Source organism: Piliocolobus tephrosceles, chromosome 8 (genome assembly GCF_002776525.5).
Source record: "Piliocolobus tephrosceles isolate RC106 chromosome 8, ASM277652v3, whole genome shotgun sequence".
In the NCBI taxonomy this organism is placed as follows: Eukaryota; Metazoa; Chordata; class Mammalia; order Primates; family Cercopithecidae; genus Piliocolobus; species Piliocolobus tephrosceles.
In genome coordinates this window covers 45,432,472-45,450,320 of record NC_045441.1, presented here as the reverse complement: position 1 = coordinate 45,450,320, position 17,849 = coordinate 45,432,472, and the positions used below count along the sequence as shown (strand labels likewise).

General features: G+C 40.3%; 1 protein-coding gene across 1 annotated transcript in view; it reads left to right on the top strand.

Moving 5' to 3' along the window:
* The window catches only part of LOC111529411 (zinc finger protein 680), a 47,984-nt gene that overhangs the window by 5,396 nt on the left and 24,739 nt on the right, over positions 1 to 17,849 (top strand). The window contains exons 2-3 of the mRNA XM_023196311.1: positions 15,692 to 15,818; positions 16,321 to 16,416. Coding sequence (XP_023052079.1) covers positions 15,692 to 15,818; positions 16,321 to 16,416 — 223 coding nt within the window. The remainder of the gene's footprint in view (positions 1 to 15,691; positions 15,819 to 16,320; positions 16,417 to 17,849) is intronic.

The window sequence follows — 17,849 nt, the reverse complement described above, 5'->3', positions numbered from 1 at the left end:
CCTATGGCCCCCTGTCTGTTCTTTCAGCTATCTGCCACCCATCCACCCCACTCCCTTGGGACCTCAGCATAGGCTGGAATCTGACTCATGGCGTGACAGGGGCTGGTGTTAGAGTGGGCATGCTTGCTCACTTTGATCCATCTCAGGTTGCAAAAGTACTTTTGTTTTTTCATTCAGCTTGATACATAATGTGTTTAATCAAAAAGACAGGCAGGCAAGGTGTCCACTGATTTTTCCGCAGACACCAAAACTACTGCATCATTTAAATGTGGCTCAAGTTCTCAAAAGTCTTTTGTTTTCCAGGCTCTGTGCTCTCATGCTTCTGAGCCTTTTAGAGACCCTGAGGTTTTATTGTATCCTGGCATGACTGACTTAGTCCCTGCTTCTCTGCTGCATGTCACACGGGCTTCGCGAAGAGAGGTCACAGAGACCTGCAGCCCTGGGAAGCCAATGTTTGGTGGGGGAGGCAGAAAATTCCAGTTTGATATGGGCTGGCATCCTTGCACAAGATCATGTCAATTCCTTCCTGGAAACCATCCTACTGATTTAAGAATACAATTAACCTGCCTGCTGGCCCCAGCCTCCAGTACCCACACAGTCTGGTTCCTGCCTCTCTGTCCAAATTCATTTCCCAACCCTCTCCCTCCACCTGCTAAGCCCCTGCCACAATGGTCTTTTTTTCTTCAAACTTGACAAGCTCATTCCCGCCTTAGAGCCTTTCTACTGGGTGTTCCTTTTACCTGGAATGTGCATTCCCAGATTTTCTTCCCACTTAGAAATCAGCTGAAATGTCCCCTTCTCAGGCAGGGCTTCCCTGACCACTCAACCAAATCACCGCCACTTTGCATGTTACTACCATGTTTTGTTTCCTTGTAATTATCCAAGCTTTGTTGTCTCCTCTCTCTGGAACATATGCTTCTTTAGGTTGGGAGCTCTGTCTGGTTTATCACTGTAGCTCTAGTGTACTTTTTGGCACATAGGAGATGCCCAGTGAATAACTGCTGAATGAAACAGTCACTGAGATGAGGGAGTGTGTCAGGAGAATGGTGCAGGTGGCAGAACTGTTTTCTGTGGGGAAGCAGGCCCCAGCCAGAGGCTGCTGGGTATAGGGAGCAGGGAGAAAGCTGGAGAGATCCAGGCTTAGGTCAAGGATTTGACCCACTGCCTGGGGCTGGAAATAGTGTCTACATAGCACTGTCCTGTAGGACTTTCTGTGATAATGGCAATGTTCTGTGTCTGCACTGTCCAATAAAGTTACTTTTGGCTACTGACCCGCACTTGAATGTAGCTAGTGCAACTAGGGAACTGATTTAAATTAGATTTATGGGAAATTGAATTTATTTAACAAATGCACATTTAAACAGCCACATGAAACTAGGGCTACTGTTGAACAATGCAGCACTAGAGACGCTCACTAAAGCCCCTTCATTCTGAGTCGTCAGCGTCTAAGTGTGGAAGCTGGGTGGAACTCAAGAAGCAGCAAGTGGAGGCTCCATCCGGAAGTGACCACTCCAGCCACTTCAGCAGCAGCCCCCGTTACCTTCCAGGGCCTCAGGACAAGGGCTTTCTTTCATAGGGAGGAGGAAACTAGATTAAAAACAAGGTGGGAGGGGAATGGCAAATTGAAGGACAAAAAATTCAGTTCTAGATGAGAGAATTATTTTACCCTGAAGTCAGCATGTTCTTAGGAGGGACATAAAATGGGGTTCTGTGTTGGCTCAGACTGAAGGTAGCTCAATGTTCAGGAGCCTGTGGGAAGGAGAGAAACTTAAGTTTGATTAAAAAGTATTTTATTTTGAAAACTGAAGGCAAATTCAGCTAATTTTTTATAACGAAAATAATGTGCAGAGTCTGCTTCTGGCTACGTGTCAGGTAAGAAAAGAGAGCACCCACCATCTAAGTCGTAATGGGAAGGGTGTTTCTTTTCATAAACTGTCCCTGGAGAACTCAAAGGATAAAGAATTTTATTAATCACAACTTTTTACCAGGATTATCTATGTGCTTCATCCTTCCCCACCTGTATTCTTTGTCGTCCTGTACCTTTTTCCGTTGACTTTTTTGGGCCTTTTGGTATCTTTTATAATAAACTGGTCAACATAACTACAGTGTTTTGTTTAGTTTTGTGAGTAGCTCTATCAAATTATGTAATTGGAGGGAGTTTATAAGAGTTTCCAATTTTTAAACAGTAGGTCAGAAGCATAATGAGGTTTGTGACTGGCCTCTGGAGTGAGGATAGTATTGTGAGACTGAGCCCTGAATCAGGGTCTGTGCTGACTCTGGATGGTGTCAAAATTCAAATGTTAGACAATTAGTTGGTGTTGGAGAATTGCTTTGTGTTCAGCAAATACAGATTTGGTGCCAGAAGGAAAATATCACAGAGGCCTGGCATAGAATGGAATTCTGGGTGTCTGGAAATGAGAAGCTCTGCTCTCCTGTACATAGGCTGTCACACTACGCCATTGTCCTGGAATTCCAGGTCTCTTCCCAGGGTGAGAGAGGACTGAAAACTTAGAGGAAATTAGCTGTGATAACAGGCTCCCTTTTCCCACAGCTGCCACCCCAGGATTCCTACCCACTCACAAACATACCCACTAGAAATTGATGTGTCCACACTCCTCCCAGGACTAGGCACCACCATGAGGAATTTCACAACAGCATTTTTAATCCTAGTGTTTTTTTTGCCAAAAATCCACAAAAGTGTTTACAGTCTCCTGCATATCCCCACCCCCAGACACTGAATCTGCAGCAGCAACCTGCTTCCTCCACAACCAACGGTTCTGTACCACCTGTTCATAATCTCATCTGCCTGCCCAGACACAGAAATAAACGAGTACAGCCCCACGTGGGCCACTATCTGTAGGACAGACCAGTCCTTCCACCTACATTGCACTCTCCCCCACCCATGGATTTTATTCCTTTTAACTTTTATTTTTGTTTCAGGGTTGGGGTAAACGTGCGAGTAGTTATATAAGCAAAATTGTGGCATGGGGGTTTGGTGTAGATTATTTTGTTACTGAGGTACTATGCATAGCATAAACAGGTGTTTTTTCTAGTCCTTTCTATCCTCCCACCCACCACCCTCAACTTGGCCTGTGTCTGTTTTTCCTCTTCTTGTCCTCCGCCTCCTGGGTTTAAGCAATTCTCCTGCCTCAGCCTCCTGTACTACAGGTGCATGCAACCATGGCCGGCTAATTTTTGTATTCTTAGTACAGATGGGTTTCACCATGTTGGCCAGGCTGGTCTCAAACTCCTGACCTCAAGTGATCTGCCTGCCTCGGCCTCCCAAAGTGCTGGGATTACAGGCATGAACCACCATGCCCGGCCTTGGGGTAAATTTTTCTTTTTTCTTTTTTTTTTTGAGGCTGAGTCTTGCTCTATCACCCAGCCTGGAGTGCAGTGGCGCGGTCTTGGCTCACTGCAACCTCCATCTCCTGGGTTGGAAGTGATTCTCCTGCCTCAGCCTCCCAAGTAGCTGGGATTACAGGCATGTGCCACCATGCCTGGCTAATTTTTGTATTTTTAGTAGAGACGGAGTTTCACCATGTTGGCCAGGCTGGTCTTGAACTCCTGACCTCGTGATCTGCCCGCCTCGGCCTCCCAAAGTGCTGGGATTACAGGCATGAGCCACCGCACCCAGACAATTTTTGTATTTTTTTTTTTTTGAGACGGAGTCTCGCTCTGTCGCCCAGACTGGAGTGCAGTGGCACAATCTCGGCTCACTGCAAGTTCCGTCTCCTGGGTTCACGCCATTCTCCTTCCTCAGCCTCCCGAGTAGCTGGGACTACAGGCTCCAGCCACCGCGCCCGGCCAATTTTTGTATTTTTAGTAGAGACAGGGTTTCACCGTGTTTGCCAGGATGGTCTCGGTCTCCTGATCTCGTGATCCGCCCACCTTGGCCTCCCAAAGTTCTGGGATTACAGATGTGAGCCACCGTGCCCGGCCTGCCTTATGGTAAAATTTTTAAAATTCCTTACAAATTTTGAGTAGTAGACCTTTGTCAGAAGCATATTTTGCAAATATTTTCTTTTTATTGTGTAGGTAGGTTTTTTACTCCATTGATAGTTTGCTTTGCTGTGAAGAAGCTCTTTAGTTTCTTTAGGTCTTACTAAGTTTTGCTTTTGTTGGAATTGCTTTTGGTATCTTCATCATAAACTCTTTGTCAGTTCCTATGTCAATAATATTTTCTTGATCCAGTTGACATAGGTATTTTTTAGATTTTTCTTTCAGAATTTTTTTTACCATTTTATATTCTACATTTAGGTCTTTAATCACCTGGAATTGATTTTTTTTTTTTTATATGGTGTAAGGAAGGCATCTAGTTTCAGTCTTTTACATAGTGCTAGCTGGTTTTTCCAGCACCATTTATTAAATAGGGAATTCTTCCTGCATTGCTCTTGTGAGATTTGTAGAAGATCAGATGGTTGTAGGTGTGTGGCATTATTTCTGGGCTCTCTGTTCTATTTTGTTCTATGAGTCTGTGTACCAGTATCATGCTGCTTTGGTTACTGTACCTCTGTTGTATAGTTTGAAGTCGGGTAATGTAATGCCACCTGCTCTGTTCTTTTTGCTTGTAATTGCCTTGGCTATTCAGGGTTTTTTTTGTTTTTTTTTTTTTTCGGTTTCATATAAATTTTAAAGTACTTTTTTTTTTTTTAGTTCCATGAAGAATGTTTTTGGTAGTTTGATAGAAATAGCATTAATTCTGTAAATTTCATTTGGCTGTATGGCTATTTTTTTTTGTTTGTTTTGTTTTTGAGACGGAGTCTCGCTCTATCGCCCAGGCTGGAGTGCAGTGGCCGGATCTCAGCTCACTGCAAGCTCTGCCTCCCGGGTTTACGCCATTCTCCTGCCTCAGCCTCCCGAGTAGCTGGGACTACAGGTGCCCGCCACCTCGCCCGGCTAGTTTTTTGTATTTTTTAGTAGAGACGGGGTTTCATTGTGTTGGCCAGGATGGTCTCGATCTCCTGACCTTGTGATCCGCCCGTCTCGGCCTCCCAAAGTGCTGGGATTACAGGCTTGAGCCACCGCGCCCGGCATGGCTATTTTAATGATATCAATTTTTTCTATCCATGAGCATTAAATGGCTGCCCATTGGCTTGTGTCATCTCTGACTTCTTTAAGAAGCATTTTGTAATTTTTGTCATAGAGATTTTTCACCTTCCTGATTAGCTGTATTCCTAAACATTTTATTTTTTTTGTGGTTATTATGAATGGGATTTTTTTTTAATTTGGCCTTTGGTTGAATGTTGTTGATGTTCAGGGATGTTACCGATTTTTGTACACTTATTTCGTATGCTGAAACTTCTACTTTCTAGTTTGTGTGCATAGATTTTCTAGTTCATGTTTATAGAAGTGTTCATAGTAGACTTCAATAGTTATTTGTATTTCTGTGGGGTCAGTGGTAGTGTCTTTTTTTGTCATTTCTAACTATGTTTATTTGGACCTTATTTCTTTATTATTGCAGCTAGTGGTTTATCTTATTTATTTATTTATTTTTTACAAAGGTTTAATTCCTGGATTTTGTGGTCTTGTATATTTTTTTCTGTTTAAATTTTCAGTTCAGATCTGATTTTGGTTATTTCTTGTCTTCTAGCTTAGGGGTTGGTTTGGTCTTGCTTTCTCTCCTTTTATTCATGGTGTTAGGTTGTTAAATTGAGATCTTTCTAACTTTTGGGTGCGAGCTTTTAGTGCTATAAATTTCTCCTTAACACTGCCTTAGCTGTGTTGCAGAGATTCTGGTATGTTGTATCTTTGTTCTCATTTTTTGCAATGAACTTGATTTCTGCTTTAATTTCATTATTTACTCAAAAATCATTCAGGCTCAGGTGGCATAATTTCCATGTACTTGTATCATTTCAAGTGTTTTTTTTTTTTTGTACTGAATTATATTTTTATCAAGCTGTGCTCTGTGTGTGTGGTTGGTGTAATTTTGGAATTTGCTGAGGGCTGTTTTATTTCTGATTGCGTGGTCAATGTTAGAGTATGTGTCACATGGTAATGAGAAGAATGTATAGTATGTTGTTTTTAGATTAAGAGTTCTATAGGACTATTTGTCCAAGTGTTGCGTTTAGGTCCTGAGATCTTTGTAAAGTTTCTGCCCTAAGAATCTCAGAGTGTCTGTGGGGTGTTGTAGTCTCCCACTATTATTGTGTCAGAATCTAAGTCTCTTCATAGGTCTCTGAGAACTTGCTTTATTCATGGGCATCCATAGACTTTTTTTATGACACCTTTCTGTATTCTGCTTTTTCTCTCTGTAAACTTTCAAGTGCACACAGTGTGCCCAGGGCCACTCCTTAGATGCCTGAATCCAGTGTCTACTGAAATTCAGATGTTCAAGAGCATGTCTAAAGACTTGGCTGTTACAGGAGAAAATAAAAATAAGAGGCTTTATTTTCCTACCTGAAAATAAGGAAGGCTATTATCCTCATCTCTCTTTTCTTAAAGCATTTGGATTATATGTACTTTTTTACTCTGCTTTATTGAAATATATGTAAATCATATAAATCATATTAACCTAGGTGTAGCTAAATAAACGGTTCAGTATATAACAGTGGAGTTGGAATTGAGCCTTGGTTTCTATTTATTACTTCAGAACAATTAGCATTGTCAAGTGAAGCATTTGTAGATGGCCTACAATCATATACTTTTTTGTTTTTTGAGATAGAGTGTTACTTTGTCGCCCAGGTTGGAGTGCAGTGGCAATCTCAGCTCACTGCAACTCCATCTCCCAGGTTCAAGCAGTTCTCCTGCCTCATCCTCCCGCCTCATCCTCCCGAGTAGCTGGGACTACCAGCATGGGCTACCACGCCTGGCTAATTTTTGTATTTTTAGTAGAGACAGGATTTTGCCATGTTGGCCAGGCTGGTCTCGAACTCCTGACCTCAGGTGATCTGCCCGTCTCGACCTCCCAAAGTGCTGGGATTACTGGCGTGAGCCACCATGTCTGGTCAACATTAATATAAATTAAAGAGTATTTTCTACAATAATATAAATATAAGGCCACAATATTTACTTTGAATGAAACCCTTAGTCATTTTAATATTATTATTTCTACTTTTTAAATAAAAAGTGTTTTAACTGAATTATGGTTAAAGAAAATTTTCACAAATCTTACATCATGACCAGTACATTAAAATTATTTATATTTAGATACTTATCTCTAACATCCAAATAAAATTTAGTATCATATTATTACAGTAGATGTTAGTCTTATATACTTATTACTTATCCAGTAGGGATAACGATAAGTAAGCATGATTTTAATGTCCTTTTTTTTTTTTTTGAGACAGAGTTTTGCTCTTTTTGCCCAGGCTGGAGTGCAATGGTGCGATCTCAGCTCACCACACCTCCTCCTCCTGGGTTCAAGCGATTCTCCTGCCTCAGCCTCCTGAGTAGCTGGGATTACAGGCATGTGCCACCATGCCTGGCTAATTTTGTATTTTTAGTAGAGACGGGGTTTCTCCATGTTGGTCAGGCAGGTCTTGAACTCCTGACCTCAGGTGATCCACCCGCCTCAGCCTCCCAAAGTGCTGGGATTATAGGTGTGAGCCACCGTGCCCGGCCATTTTTGTGTCTTTCATTTCAGTAAGTTAGAATGCTGCTATTAAAGAACAAATAAACACAAACGATCTGACCACCAAAAAACTATAATAGCTCTCCTCTTAGCTGTGTTGCAAGCTCAAATATATTCCACTATATAAACAAAATCAGATTCTAATTTTTCATCAAAAAGTGCTGGTGGTGACCGGGCACAGTGGCTCATGCCTGTAATCACAGCACTTAGGGAGGCCAACACGGGTGGATAATTTATGGTCAGGAGTTCGAGACCAGAATGGCCAACATAGTGAAATCCTGTCTCTACTAAAAATACAAAAATTAGCCAGGTGTGGCGGCAGGTGCCTGTAATTCCAGCTACTATGGAGGCTGAGGCAGTAGAATTGCTTTAACCTGGGAGGCGGAGGTTGCAGTGCGCTGAGATCATGCCACTGCACTCTAGCCTGAGTGACAGAATGAGACTCCATCTCAGAAAAAAAAAGTGCTGGTGGATGTAGTCAGATGTATTCCAATAGAATCCCCCTTTCAATGGCTAAAAGATGAGAGAGCAGCAGAGATGGAGGAATCTCATAGAATTCTACTGAGAATATGCTCCCTTCTTCATAATGCTCATGTTTCTCATGCTGAGAGTAGCTGTGTAATTTGGGTATTTAGAGATAAATATTTTATAGGGAAATATTTTCTGGCTGACTTCATCAATCTTACATGTAATCTGAGTGTTTTCTCAAGATACATTTAACTTATTTTTTCTCTCAATATAATCTTGCTGAGACTGAGAGCTGTTTTTCTCTCCAGTGCTTTTGAGTGTCTGTTTTAGAAGCCATTTTAGCATTTCACAGTGTCCATGAATGAGGTGAGCTGTCACAGTGGAACTCCTGGAGCTATCTTTTTCCAGACTCATGCTGGAAATCCAGCAGAACGTTTTCCATATCACCATTATAAATAGAAACTGAGCCTAAAACACTGTTCCCTTTCTCCTTATTGTGAAGGTGCAATCCTACCCAGGAAGCCTGCAGGCTCTCCTCCTGCAGCTCAGGCTTCACTCTTTGATGTGGTGCTGGAGTGCTGCTGTGGCAATTGGGGTTCATGTGAGATGTGACCTGCCAGCTGTTCACCCTGTATTGTGGGTTGTACCTCAGTGGCAGAGGGTAGGGGTCGAGAGAAAACTCCAGCCACCAGGAGAGGGCACGCAGAGGTTCTGTAGTCCAACGCTTGGGGAGTAGAGAGCCATTGCTTCAAAATGTAAATAGCCAAAATGATAGCACCCTTTTCAAATGTTTCTGTAGGAGACTGAGAGCCTACCTTCAGCAGACACCTGGTTTTATATTGCAAAACTACTCTCTGTCATGAAGATCTTAAAAGTTTATTTTGTAATTATATGTAACAAATTGACATATACAGATGGCCTCCCCAATTACCAGGTGAATTCAGAATGAACTATGCATGACATGGTGCTGTAAGTTTTTCTACTCTTGGGCTAATTATGGTGACCATCTTTCTGTCTTTGCAATCTGTTAAGCAGATTGACCTTGATGCATGTCAAATTCTGGATTAATTGTGTAATATAACAGTTTTATTTCTGTTCAGTCATTGTGGAGTTGCTCTAAGGCTGGAGAAAATTTGTCTTTTAATTATATTTCCCAAGAACTGTCTAGAATTACCAGACATGACATAAACATATAAGGTGCCAACCAAGCTTTACTCTAGAGGGTCCTTTCCCTCTCAGGCTTCCAGTCCATTCACAGTTGTGCTGCAGAATGCATGCTCTCCCCTAAATATGCAGGCAGAATTGTTTCTCTGCCTGTTTGATAATCTGTAGTCTTCTATAGTCACTTTTAAAGAGGTTAGACCAAATTTCACAGGGCAGCAATCAACCATTTTACCTCTTTCACTCTTGTATCTTCAGACCTGAAACTGATTCAGAGACCATGAGGCTCACAAACTTAGTAACATGTGTGCAGTGAGTAGAAATGAGAATCTCCACTTTCTCTTTCCTCGTGTTGCTAAAATGTCCATAAATCTGCAGGTAACACCAGCTACTACTCCATTTATTCAGGACCTAAATCTGAACTCCAAATTCTGAATCCGGATCTTGAGATTTTGGGAAAAAATAAAACATTTTACTTGAAAAATGCATGTCCATTTACTTGTAAGACTCAAAGAGACATTTAAATGAGACCACAATTATGTCTTTCTTGCTTCTTTTAGCTATTGATTTATCTCTTAAAACTGCTTACTATAGCCATAAGTAGCTATAAATTAAACTAATCATTCCACACTGGATACTATAACCCACACTCTATAGCTTAACAATGTATAGCCAATTAGTAATCAATTTTATTTTTGTAAATAAGAATTTCTAACAACTTTATATCAGTCCACTCTCTATCCCTCTATTTTTGCCTGTACAAATCTACTTGTAACTGCTGCTAATCAAAGTGTAAATTTTTGACAATTTGAATGTTTGCTCTCAAGTTACAGTCTTCAAGCTTGACCCAAATAAACTGTCTACTTATGTTCAGGTTGCCTCAGTTTTTTTTTTTTTTTTTTTGTGATGGACTCTTGTTCTTGTTGCCCAGGCTGGAGTGCAATGGTGCAGTCCCTGCTCACTGCACCCTCTGCCTCCCAGGCTCAACTGATTCTCCTGCCTTAGCCTCACAAGTGTCTGGGATTACAGGCATGTGCCACCATGCCCAGCTATTTTTTTTTTTTTTTTTTTGCATTTTAAGTAGAGACGGGGTTTCACTTTGTTGGCCAGGCTGTTCTTGAACTCCTGACCTCAGGTGATCTACCTGCCTTGGCCTCCCAAAGTGCTGGAATTACAGATGTGAGCCACCGTGTCCAGTGTCTGTTTTTTTTTTTTTTTTTAATTAAGAAAATTTTTTTTTTAGGTAGACATATCATTTAGAATGTGCTGGAGCAGCCTCTGTGAGGGGAAGTCTCCTTTGGTTGTACCCCATTTGCTGTAACACCCAAGAACGCAGAGCTAGGTTATTCCCACCTAGAATCTGCACATAATAAGGTTTGGCCTCTGCCTGGGATTTACAATACAGGGCCAGACTTAGGATTGAGAATGTACAGAAAACCAACAGGAGGCATGTTCTGCATTGTGAGATGTCAGCATAGACATTCTAAAGTTCCCTTCTGAGAGTATGGCTGCTTGAGCTTTTCCAATCTTGTTCAGTGACCTGCTACAGTTTTGTGAGAGGCACCAGGTGTAAATAGAATCCCATGGGAGAATCCGTAAGTGTAAACAAGCATCTTAGGAGTGAGAGATCAAGGCCACAGAGTATCTAAAGCCATGACCACAACTATATCTACCTGTAAAATGTGGTACTGGAGTAGAGTATTCTTGTCCTTCCTCTAACCCAAGAGCTAGCTCATCAGGACAGGTGATCCAAATTCTGGAGCTCCACCAGGGCAGTTTCATTTTTTTTTTTTTTGGAGATGGAGTCTCACTCCATTGCCCAGGCTGGAGTGCAATGGCATGATCTCAGCTCACTGTAGCCTCTGCCTCTCAGGTTCAAGCGATTCTCCTCCCTCAGCCTCCCGAGTAGCTGGGATTATAGGCACATGCCACCATGCCACACTAATTTCTGTATTTTTAGTAGAGACGGGGTTTCACCATGTTGGCCAGTCTGGTCTCAAACTCCTGACCTTGTGATCCGCCCACCTCAGCCTCCCAAAGTGCTTGAATTACAGGCATGATGAGCCACCGCACCCGGCTAGTTTCGTTTTTTACATAGGATCACCCTGAGTCTCTCCTGCCTGGCACATCATCGGGTCATCAGCCCAGGGTCATTGGGAACACTCTCATAATCACCTAGGCATCTTTGAGACATTTGAGGTTGTCCAGAGCAGAACTGTGTCAGGCTGACAAGAGTGGTTAATTATGCTTCTGTCTCAGTGTAAGAGAAATGAGTCAGTCTGCATTTGTTCCTCCCCTCATACAAGAGATGTCTTGGTTGGTACCCAGATGAGAGTTTCTCAAGTTTCCTGGTACTTGGGTGAAAAAAAAAAAAGGGTCTGGAGACTCAAATAGATAAACCAATTGCTTCCATTTTATATGGCCATTAGAAAATAGTTGAAGCATTCAGTGTTCCTACCATGCAGGAACTTTAAGTCTAGACTAGTAACTGGATAAATGGTTGAATGAATCATTATATGGTTGGTACAATGTATAGATGTGTGGGGAAAAAAAAAAACTTGGCCTTTGGCCGCTTTATATTGTTGTGACTTCTGATGTCATCACCTGAAGGGATATTTATGAACAGAAGAGTTGTTATTGTTTGTATTCTTTTTTACTTTCCTGTTAATACATATTTATGTTCTAATAAAATTACCCTAGAAAACCTTAAGGAATTTGTTTAAATTACTTATTAGTATATGTTATAAAATTGACATGGCAGTGGCTAAAAGAAATTAGAGTTACACAAACTTTATAATGTAAGTTTCTCTTAGGTAAGCTAAAAAAAATCAGAACTGGAAATACCTCAGTGGTGTAGAGAGCAGAGCAGAATTCTACATAGTGTCCACTCCCTCCCCCAGTTCTAAGATTCACTCTTTTTGGAGGCCTTATTTAGGTCTGGCCCCACTGTGGAGTCTTGCTTCACCAAACTGATTAGAAGAAATTAGTTTTGGCTGGTGAGTCCTGCAGCCTTTTTACAACTGGTGCACATAACTCTTTGAAACTCAGAAGCAGATAAATGGGAAAAATAAAGTATTTATTTTAGGGCCTTAATTTTTTATTTTTTATTTTTTTATCAAAACCAGGACTTGCTGAGATGTTCCATGTAGCAACTTGTTTTCTGTTACTGCAGATTTAGTAGTTGCTCCATAAGCCACAAAAAGGTAAATATAAACACAATAAAAAATTTTTCTAAACTACATTAAGCTTTTCTGTATCCCTCTCATCTGTCTATATTTAGCTTTTATTTTATACATCTTCAAAAAAAAATCAATGACAGAGAAACAGAAGAAATAAAAATCCTGGGCTCTTTATCCTGAGATTTATTGAACACCTCGTACCAACTCCCAGGGTGTTATGAGGATTAAATCAAATAATGTATTTTTCCCAGCACAACGCTCTGTAACACTTGAGGACATAGCACTTGCTTAATAAACGTTACGCTAGTGCATGTGTACATGTTGTTTTCCGAATGCAGATTCATTCAAACGTTGTTCCCTTTTGTTTCCTCTGTAAACTTTAAAGGACCAGCAAAGACTATGATACTTGAGGATGGAGATTGGTTGTCTTTGTGTTGTGATGAGAGTGCTGGGTTTAAGGGAGTCTGTGCTGTGCCTGCTTTCTCCAACTAATGCTGATAATGAGCCCAGGCAGAGCAACATCAGCATTGACAGGGGATTTGTTTAAAACACCCATTCATGGACCCTTTCCAAACCTGCAGAATCATATTACATAGAGTGGGACCAAAACTATCAAGTGATTTATAAGCTCATTAAAGCTTGAGAGGCAATGCTTAGCTAAGTGGTTATCAGCCCAGGCTTCTAATTAGGATTACATGGCTAATTTAAAAAATCTTACTTGTGCCTTTTCCACAGGTTCTGTTAATTGTTCTGGGTGGAAGCATCCATATTGTTCTAAGTAAGGGCCTCATGTGACTCTTAAAATGAGGACAGAGTCAAGTATGAGGGGTTCAGGAAACATTCATGAGAGTTAAGTTCCACCTTTGCATTCAGGGCTGGTCACATGGCCTGTTCTGTTCAGGTTTGATAGAGACAGGTCAGTGTGGCCCATATTGCCATTATTGTAGCAGAAATTGGTGGTGTCTGTGCCAGGGGAGGGCACCTGAGAACAGGAAAAGGAAAAGGAAAATATATATATTTAAGAGACGGAGTCTCACTCTGTTGCCCAAGCTGGAGTGCGTTGGCACTATCTCAGCTCACTGCAACCTCTGCCTTCCGGGTTCTAGCAATTCTCCTGCCTCAGCCTCCTCAATAGCTGGGATTACAGGCTCATGCTGCCATGCCCGCCTTATTTTTTTGTATTTTAGTAGAGATGGGGTTTCACCGTGTTGCCCAGGCTGGTCTCGAACTCCTGAGCTCAGGCAATCCACCAGCCTTGGCCTCCCAGTGTGCTAGGATTACTGGCCTGAGCCACTGTGCCTGGCCAAGAAACTTATATTTTTATCTTCATGGAGTGTCTCATTGTTCCTGAATCCCTTCTTGTATAAAGGACAGAAGTGGGTGGACTTTTTCTCCAGGTTTTGGTTTTTCTGCCTGTGGGTGTGGTGGTAGCAGGTAAATAGGGGGTGCTGATACCTTTAGAGGCATGTTCTCAAGATACAAGTGTAATTTGTCCAGAGAATCTCATCTGAGAAGGAATTCCAAAAAAGGAGAAAGAGGAAGAATTGGTTCTTTTTTTTGCTTAAACCTGTCTCAGATCAAGAGCTGTGTCCACTCTTCCTCCTGGAATACCATGTGTTTGGTACTTGCAAACCTTTACTTCTCTCCTTGATCTTTTCCTGCCTAATGAGCTAGTTTCAATTACTTTAAAAATTTATTATAATAGTCAAGGGTCTCTGAAAAATATTTTTCCTATGTACCAGAGCCGCCTTTATATTCTCTGCATTGTGGCTTCTAATGTGCCATGCAGAATTCTCATTATGAATTTATAATCTGCAATATTAAAAATATTTCCTTTGTAGCTGTTGAATTACGGGAATGTGTGGATACTCAAGATTTCTATTGGGGAAAAGCTGGGGTCCTTAGTAAAGAAAAAGAACATGTAATGTTGAGGATCCACCTGTGTTCTCCATTAGCTCTATACAGAAAAGGACCAAGAAAATGCTTATTTAAACAGAATGGCATTTATCACCCAGGAAGTTCTGAAAAAATTTTTAGGAGATTCCTGCTCTCTAGGATACTGAAGAAAGACTACTTAAAATCACTAACAGTACAGTAAATAGGAGACATCTGTATTTTGAACTTTGCATAAAATTGATGTTTCTTTATGGTTAAATTTAGATTATAATTTACTTTTCGGGAGCAGTATTCTAGCAATGATGCTGTGTTCTTTGTGCATCAGCACATCATAAAAATTTGTTCCTAGTGCAGTTGATGTTAATGATTCACTTGGCTAAAGAGCTCTCTGACAAGTGTTTTTTTTTATAGAGTTAATTACTTTTCTCTTCATTAGTAAGTATCTTCATGCAGCTGATGCACATAAATTAGCACATTTGATTGGGCAGCTGCCTTTTTTTCTTAGGTTTTATTTGCATAAATGTCTTTGGAAGATGAAGGCTCTCATCTTTATTTACAAGCCAGAAAAACTGGAAAAAACACAGGTTGTTTGTTTGTTTGTTTTTTTAGATGGAGTCTCGCCCTGTTGCCCAGGCTGGAATGTACTGGTGCAATCTCAGCTCATTGCAACCTCCGCCTCCCGGGTTCAAGCGATTCTCCTGCCTCAGCCTCCCAAATAGCTGGAATTACAGATGCACACCATCATGCCCGGCTAATTTTTGTATTTTTTTAAGTAGAGATGGGGTTTCGCCATGTTGGGCAGGCTGGTTTCGAACTCGTGACCTCAGGTGATCTGTCTGGCTCAGCCTCCCAAAGTGCCGGGATTACAGGCGTGAGCCACTGTGCCTGGCCAACGCAGGCTCTTGTACTTAGTGGATGTTTGACAAAATATTATTCTTGGGCCAAAAACATTGGCATTACTGGTGAGCTTGTTGGAAATTCAGAAATTCAAACTTTATTCCAGATCTTTAAAAAAAATCTGCATAATAAGATCTTCAGTTTATTGTACACATTAAAATTTGAGATGTACCTTCTAACTCAACATGTCTTTTCCATCTGAAAAATATATACAACTCGTGTATGATGTAAATATACCACTCAAAAATTTACACGTTTGTATTCATGTCCTTTTATACTTTTTCATTCAAAAAAGTATATGTACACTGATGTTGTGGATCTTATGCTGTTCTGTTATCTGAGTTAAATAATACATTAGATAATATTTCTGTATTTAAATTTATTTTATTGTATAATTTTAGTCACTCCTTTAAGTCAGAATCAGTTTTCTATACTGTCTTACTTTGCCTTGAGCCAAAATAAAAATTCTGCCCATGGTTATTTAGTAAATATATATGTGTGTGTGTGTGTTTTTCAGGGACCATTGACATTTAGGGATGTGGCCATAGAATTCTCTCTGGAGGAGTGGCAATGCCTGGACACTGCACAACGGAATTTATACAGGAAAGTGATGTTTGAGAACTACCGAAACCTGGTCTTCCTGGGTGAGGATAACTTCAACACACAATTCCTAATATGCCTTAAAGGTTTTATTTCTCTGTTTTTGTATAACTTGTGGTAATTTGTGCTTTGCATAAATGAGTTTCAGATCCCTGTTTTCAAGAAAATCTTTGAGATTTGTCCGTGTAGAAAGAAAATTTCTTTATTATGTTTCATCTTGACCTGAAATTTACACATTCCTGAGCTGATCTGTATCCTTCACTTTAGATTAGTGGTAATTACAGAAATGTGATGGCATAAAATGTTGTTGCCCACACCTTAAAATTTAATTGCCACCACCAATTTTTGATTCAGTAGTACTGGGTAGTGAAATTAAAGACCTACAAATTTTAAGTATTTTTTCACTATTTAGAAATGTCTTATAAATTAGTAATTTGGGATTAATTTACTAGAATATGCTATGACATTCTCTTTACTGAGCACATTAGTAGGTCAGTAATTGGAGAAGATGAGCAAGATTCATGTTATTTATTTTTAATAAAACAGGTATTGCTGTCTCTAAGCCTCACCTGATAACCTGTTTGGAGCAAGGAAAAGAGCCATGGAATAGGAAGAGACAGGAGATGGTAGCCAAACCCCCAGGTAGGTGAGAATGATAGCGAATACAACAGATGACACAAATGAGAGGTCCAAAGGTCAAAGAGAAAGTCAGTTCTTGAAATGGAATTTGGGAAGCTATGTTCCAGAGAAAGTAGTTTCTGGGAAGCTCAGTTTCTTTTCTCTTGTTCTCACATAGGGACATCTTCTTTCTTATGCTCTTAAATTCTCTAAAAATTCTACTTCCCCATCAGTGATCTTCCTTCAAGTTTACTGTGAGCCAGGATCCTCTTTGTGGCTTATAAGAGACTGCACAATCTGACTGATGTTCCATTGTTTTAGGGACACACAAATATCTGCAAAATTTTGAGAAACTCTGTTATTTTTTAAGTTCTCTTTTTACATCATGTCTGAAATGTGTGTGATTAGTGGTTTCTTTTCTATTTTTTGGGTTCATTTTTCTGCACACTTTGTCTTGTTTTTATTTAGTCCTTCTTTGTTCTTTTTCCTCAAGATCGCTTTGACTATTCAAAGTTTATTGTAGTTTCATATAAATTTTAGGATTTTATTTTTCATTGCTGTAAAAATATGCCACTGGAGTTTTGATAGGGAGTTCATTGAATCCATAGATTATTTTGGATAATATGTTACTTTAACAGTATTTATGCTTTCAGTCCATAGACATAAAGTATTTTAAAATGTATTTGTGTTGACCAGGCACGGTGACTCACACCTGTAATCCCAGCACTTTGGGAGGCCAAGGCAGGGAGATCATTGAGGTCAGGAGTTTGAGATCAGCCTGGCCATCAGAGTGAAATCCCATCTCTACTAAAAATACAAAAATTAGCCTGGCCTGATGGCAGGTGCCTGTAATCTCAGCTACCCAAAAGGCTGAGGCAGGAGAATTGCTTTAACCCAGGAGGTGGAGGCTACAGTGAGCTGAGATTGCACCACTGCACTCCAGCCTGTGTGACAGAGACTGTCTCTCAAAACAATGTAATTATTTGCCTCTTCTCTAATGTATTTCATTAATATATTTTTATTGTAAAGATTTTTTTACCTCCTTGTATAAATTTGGTCTCAAATTATTTTAATGCTACTATAAATAAGATTGTTTTCTTAATCAATTTGCTTAAGTGTATGGAACTTAAACTTGTATGTTAATTTTATATTTTGCCAAATTACCTAGTGTATTTATTAAACAGGTTTTAGTATAGTTTATAATTTTTTATATGCAAGAGCATATGATCTATAAGCAGCAAGTTTTTACTCATTTGTCTTCAATTTCAATGAGTTTTTTTTTTTTTTTTTTGCTTCAATTTCAATGATTTTTTTTTTTTTTTTTTTTTTTTGAGACGGAGTCTCGCTCTGTCGCCCATGCTGGAGTGCAATGGCCGGATCTCAGCTCACTGCAAGCTCCGCCTCCTGGGTTTACGCCATTCTCCTGCCTCAACCTCCCGAGTAGCTGGGACTACAGG